At 42.9% G+C, this 6,014-nt stretch overlaps 1 protein-coding gene across 3 annotated transcripts; it reads right to left on the bottom strand.

Annotated features, from left to right (window-relative positions):
- Window positions 1-654: 654 nt before the first annotated feature.
- Window positions 655-5,463, bottom strand: LOC117451114 (kelch-like protein 11). 3 transcript variants are annotated; one of them, XM_034089232.2, is made up of 3 exons: window positions 5,382-5,463; window positions 4,484-4,960; window positions 655-3,891 (listed from the first exon to the last, which is right to left on the bottom strand). In XM_034089232.2, the coding sequence occupies exons 2-3, from the start codon at window positions 4,945-4,947 to the stop codon at window positions 2,307-2,309; spliced, it is 2,049 nt and encodes a 682-aa protein (XP_033945123.1). In that variant the 5' UTR covers window positions 4,948-4,960; window positions 5,382-5,463; the 3' UTR covers window positions 655-2,306. The 3 variants fall into 3 exon arrangements, with proteins under 3 accessions (XP_033945123.1, XP_033945122.1, XP_033945121.1); XM_034089231.1 differs by having other exon boundaries at window positions 4,484-4,993; window positions 5,382-5,445; XM_034089230.2 differs by lacking the exon at window positions 5,382-5,463 and having other exon boundaries at window positions 4,484-5,228.
- Between the last annotated feature and the right edge of the window lie 551 nt (window positions 5,464-6,014).

Below are 6,014 nucleotides of genomic sequence, written 5' to 3'. Positions count from 1 at the left end.
GCATTGTGCTGTGTGATAAAACTGAACGTTTCAGAGTGGCCTTTTATTGTGGCCAGCCTAAGGCACACCTGTGCAATAATCATGCTGTCTAATCAGCATCTTGATATGCCACACCTGTGAGGTGGGATGGATTATCTCGGCAAAGGAGAAGTGCTCACTATCACAGATTTTTTCAGATTTGTGAACAATATTTGAGAGAAATGGTTATTTTGTGTATATAGAAAATGTTTAGATCTTTGAGTTCATCTCATGAAAAATGGGAGCAAAAACAAAAGTGTTGCATTTATATTTTTGTTCAGTGTATTTAGCCTATACTATCAATGAATAGTATAATAGCTAAATAAAAAACAATTACCATGTATTTAGTAATACAGAATCCCCCAAGTTCAACTGAAACACTCTTTTATGCACCAGTCAATCCTAAAATTAAATATGGAGATGAATCCTTTAACAAGTATATGTTGACGGGTCTTAATTGTAATGTTATAAAATGTATGCATTATTGTTTCCCCCCGTAATTTACAGTCTTTGTTGATGTTGCGAATGGAAATACTGTGTTGCAAGAAAAAATACACACTCGATTCAACAATAAAGTATTATCGTCATACTCTTTACCAAGTCCAACTTAATATTAATACACTTTAAATGGAACCATTTGTTTTACAAAACAACTTTAATTGCAAGTGATGACCTTAGCATTTCTTACATCAACCATCACATGCGAAGCAAATTACATAGCATATCCCACTTCATATTTACAGTGCTATTTATGTTGGTCATAAAGTGGAAATGAATATCATTTCTGCGCTCTGTAACCTTTATGCTGTAATAAGCGCTGCAAGGACAGCGGGAATCTCTGAATGTCAGTCACAACACATTTATATAACAATCTGGTTAGCTTGGTCTATAAGTCGGATTCTATTTCAACTTATTTGTAAGACTTTTAGGAGGGTGAGAGGAGACCACATAACAACATAGCAGTTCTCTAATATACACCCAACTGTAAGAGAAGTACAATAACAAGGTTTACCATGACATTTAATGTTGGAAACAAATCTGCAGATAATGATAACGTTTTTATTTTTAAAAGAAGATCAAAACGTACTGAGTTTGCTGGCCAAAACAAAGCTTTTCCATTTTATAATCACCTTGTCTGATAAGAAACAAATTAAATAAGTAAAGTCAAAGTGCGGTGGCAACTTAAATCCCTATGCTTCTGTAAGACTTAAACAATTGGATGTCAAAAAGTGCAGTTGTAGAGAAACTCTTCTCTGCAAACACAAATCATACTCCCCCACTCGCAGAAATATTTTTAAATAAATATTTAAATATATATATACTTTTTCTCGAGTGAATGAGAACACACTGAGCAATGGATTGCCAAAGTGCAAATGAAAGGAATGATTGAGCCATTGCCAGTGATGGACACCAAACGCAGTGGCTAAATATATATTTGTTTAAACGTTAAGATAAATCAAGGGATTCGTTTCATTCAATCTTATCACATCACAGTTTTCTCATCATTTTCCCACCTCAGAAACCATGAGATAAATGACTAGTTTTCAAATATTAGATGAGCAACACAAATTAATTGATATTAGATACACTCAGTACAAACGTTGAAGGGAAACTGTAATCCAAAAGTAAACTAGTCTATGGGATTTTGACAGCCTTTCTTAAGGAATTAACATGTAATTGTTGAGGCTGCTCTTTAACAAGCAGAGCCGTTCTAATAAAGCAGTAATGATGTATAAGTTAGATGTAAGACATTTGGACAGATGTTCTACTTGATTGTCACAGTGTTAAAATGGAATGAGACTTCATTAAGCGAGTTGGATTGAATGTAGGAATACAGTTATTGGCAATGTCACATAGCCTACCTAGTACAGGCATACAATTAAGGAATGTAAAATATCCATATAAATGTTTACATGTACAGCTTTATCCTATGTATGTACAAACAGATAAATGGCATCTATGCCAATATTGACAAAGGGATTTTCAGTTGTTGGCTGCTATAGTATATAACACTCTTATTCACATGTTTACATTCCCCTTGTTCCTCCTCACAGACTTTTGTCTAAACACTTCATGGCTTTCCACAAATCATCCATTAACACAACACAGCATGGGAGCTGATGGCACGAGTTCAGTTTCATGTAATCCAGTATGATAGCCAAACAAGACCCACTGCAGGATGTTATGAATGAGAGGGAGTCAATGAAGATGACTTTAATGGAGATAATGTTTGCAGTGTATCCTCCGATAAATCATGTCGTTTTTAAATTAAGCATTCGCCGACTTGCTCAGCACTCTATCTGCGACTGGAGCTGCCGGCGTAAGGTGAGCGTGCGCCGGTGAAGCTGCTGCATCTGCTGCATGCGGTCTCGCTGGCGGGCCAGGTTCTGGGGCATGGGGTAGCGCTGGCAGCCGTACAGGAAGCGGTAGGGGATACGAACATGGCAGGCGGTGGCTCGGCAGCGAGGCTGAGGCATGGGCGGCAGCAGCATCCATCGTTTCCTCTCTGCACAGTAGCGGTAAGCCTCCTTGCGGTACTGCTTGTCCACATCGTCACTGTTCTTCCAGCCTCCGATGATGAAGACGTCCTCATCGAAGTGGCAGATGGCAGCACCCTCGATGCTGGTGACCTCTGGTGGCAGGCTCTCCAGGATCTCATCAGAGATGTGCCCACTGATCTTTTGCTTGGCAACCTCATCCCGCACTGTGTAGCTCTTGGGGCAGCAAGAGGCCGTGTGGTAGAAGTTAGTAGAAGCCACAGCCATCTGGAAGATGCAATAGTTGTCAATAAGTGGCAAGGAGTCAACGTCTTGCCACTGGCGGCTCTCTGTGTCATAGCGCGTGGTCACCGTCTTTAGTCCATCGTCATTATCCGTATCGACAGGTGTGCGTGCCGTGACGTACACATAGCGGTCCTCCACACTCACTGCCTTCACATCTCGCAGGATTTTGGGAGCTGATTCCAGATTGTGCCACTTGTCCTGCTCTGGTTCGTATATACTGACGTCTTTGAAACCTGGACTGAAGTTACCATGGCCACCGATGCTGTACAGTATATCTTTTATACAGGTGAGGCCAAATGAGTGCTTGCGTGTGGTCAGGTTGCTCACCTGCTCCCAGGTGTTGCGATTAGGATTGTACCGCTCTACGGTTTTAGCGAAGCCAGGCTCCATAGAACCAGCTACGTAGATGTGGGACTCTGTGGCGGCGATGGCGTGGCCGTCCAGGTGGTTGTGGATGTGAGGCAGGTTGACCCAGCGGTCCTCATAAATAAAGTAGCCCACACACTCACTCAGGTAGTCCCCTCCTTCTGACACACCTCCTACCACCATGATTACATCCATATTCTGGCCAAAGCGAGGCTGGAAGGAGGCCATGTGGGAAGACCAGAACTCCATATCCGTTGACTTGAGGTTCTCAAAGCGAATAGCGTGACCCTCCACGGCCTCTGACACCAGCCGTAAGCAGGCCTCATTGCTGGACACCAGCAGCTCAGTTTTCACCACCCTGGTCAGATAGGTGGGCTTGATTTGAGGCAGCCTCAGGAGACGGAACAGCTCCTCAAAGTAGCGGCTGCGGTCCTCTGGGTTCTTCTGCACCCACTTCACCACAGCCTCAAAAAGCACCTCCTCAGAATCCACTGTGATCTCTGCATCCGACAGCCAGTCACGAACCAGGTGAAAGGGCAGCGTGTAGAACTCGTCATCCTGGATGACCTTGTGGAAGTTGCGACGGATCATGTCTGCTGCCCGTAGAGCCAGCTGGTCCAAGGTGTACATGTGGGCTAGACTGTGCACCGCCACGCAGTTGGTCAGGCTCAGCTTCTTCTTGAGGAACTCCCCACAGAAGTCCTTCAGCTGCAGCAAGAGGAACCTACAACAGAACCAACAGAGAGAAAACAGTATAGGATGTCATCAGAATGAACTGTTCCTGTAACTAGATAATACTACTCTGTTTCAACCAGTTGGGCCAGGCAAGTCTTGCTTTCTGCAAGCAGAGCACAAAACAACAATTGTTTTGGACAACAGAGCAGCCACAAAAGGCCTCATGTTAACCTTCTGAGGTCCATCAGATTTAAAACCCATTTCTATTGTTATAATATTTATACTTATCATGACATACATACCTGACCACAATCTACATTTTAATAGTTTGCATTTAATTATGTTGTTTGTGCAATGCTGTTTGTGTATTAGTATACCATTTGCTTCCATTTTAAATGATATACTTTTATTAATTGACTTGTATTCCCTTATCGACCTTTCCTGGTCGAATGTACTTATTGTAAATCGCTTTGGATAAAAGCGTCAGCTAAATGCAATGTAATGTAATGTAATCTATGGCTGTGTTTAAACCTCTTTGTAAAGCACTCTGGATATGGTTTGTGGTTTTTAAATGTGCTCACTCAATGCACCTGACATGTTCTGACACAAGAACTGTAAAAACATCATTGTAAACATCGTACCTGTCAGCTAGCTCCAATACTTCATGTACATTGCAGGTGCTAACGCGTATTTCCCCTGTGTACATGTACTGGATGACACTCTGCACCGTATCCGGGTCTGGCCCCAGCTCTGAGCTCCATTCCTTCATCTCTACTCGTCCGGACAGGGACTCGGAGAACTGTCCTCCCAGCAGGGGGGTGAAATAATCTGTGGCCGCAGCCAGGACGGACCTGTGGGCTGAAAACTCGCAGCTCTGCACGCTCCCGCTAGCCGCCCCGCTGCTGAAGGCCAGCGTCACGTCGCAGAACAAGCCCTGCTTCCGCTGCTCGTTCTGCCGCCGAGACAGCTCTGAGCAGTGGGAGGAGGAGGTGAAGTCCTCGGACTCCTCGGCGTCCCCGTCTCCGGCAAGGGCGCTGGGTGTGCTGGTGCCGCCGGTAGCGCTGCTCCTGGCCGAGTCCTCCGGGTTCGGGGCCGCCGCTGCCATCGTGCTGCCGGCTCTGCGGGTGAGCAGTGGGGTGAAATGAAGTAAACTAGTGCAGGAGAGAAGGCGACATACGCAGCCACACATACATGGAGTCAAAACAGACAACGACAGTGAAGCGCGTTTCGTATTAGGAGCTTTATATCCTCGATTAAGAGGAGAACATGGGTAGTTTATAAAAAGTCATTCATATATCGTCCTTACAAACTGCAATATTGTGATGACCATATTCTGGTCTTCAATTAAACAAAGGGTTAATTTTCATATCAAAATAGTAGTAGATTTAAAACAAAAAAAACAAGGATTATGCAACACGTAGCCTCCACAGCTAAATGTAAATATTAATATTGAAATATCTGTGCACAATGTCTAGGGTATTAACCTATATTTATAAAGGCTTTACCATTCAAACACAAGCTAAAACATAATGATTTTACCTTTTTTATATCAAAGAGATTAAATCTTTTGTAAACGACGAATACGGAACCAACTTCGGTTTGGTAAACACAGCTATAATCCCTGACATGCGCAGTGGGTGAAAGGCGTGACCGCGTCGTTGACGTCAGGGGCAGTTCCCTCTACTGAACGGAGCTCTGATTTGCACATGGTGTAACATTTGCATTTACACGTATACTTGGCAAAGGGAAGGTCGAACCACTCAAGCTTGCAATAAATGCACATCCACATATAAATCTTAGTATATTGCATTGTTTAAATCTGCTGCTATATATTGAGTTTGTTTATTGCCTTTTCGGACTGATTTAAAAAACCCATATAAAACACTTTAACTAACATACTCTAATTCAGACAGAATAAGCAGGCAACTCATTGCAGACTTTTGACTTGTAATGGAAGGAAAAGCCCAAGCGTAATTAATAATGGCGGTTACGTGTCCTAGCAATTAGGCCTGATACACAATGGCATTTTTCCTCTAAGGGCACACCAACATAGTTTGCAATCATTATTATCAAATTAGTAGTAATTCAATGTAATAAAGTGCTTATCAAACATAATTCCTTAAACCCGACACATGCGCTCACTTGCAAATGTTACACTATATTTGAAAGATA

Source organism: Pseudochaenichthys georgianus, chromosome 8 (genome assembly GCF_902827115.2).
Source record: "Pseudochaenichthys georgianus chromosome 8, fPseGeo1.2, whole genome shotgun sequence".
In the NCBI taxonomy this organism is placed as follows: domain Eukaryota; kingdom Metazoa; phylum Chordata; class Actinopteri; order Perciformes; family Channichthyidae; genus Pseudochaenichthys; species Pseudochaenichthys georgianus.
This window is presented reverse-complemented; position numbering and strand designations above follow the sequence as displayed.

What these genes read in the sequence shown, in the direction of transcription:
- LOC117451114 (XM_034089230.2), bottom strand. Translation starts at nt 5,031, where the DNA reads ATGTGTGGCTGCGTATGTCGCCTTCTCTCCTGCACTAGTTTACTTCAT. An exon ending in GTATTGGAGCTAGCTGACAG is followed by an intron (nt 3,892 to 4,483) that starts GTACGATGTTTA and finishes GTTCTGTTGTAG; the next exon opens with GTTCCTCTTGCTGCAGCTGA.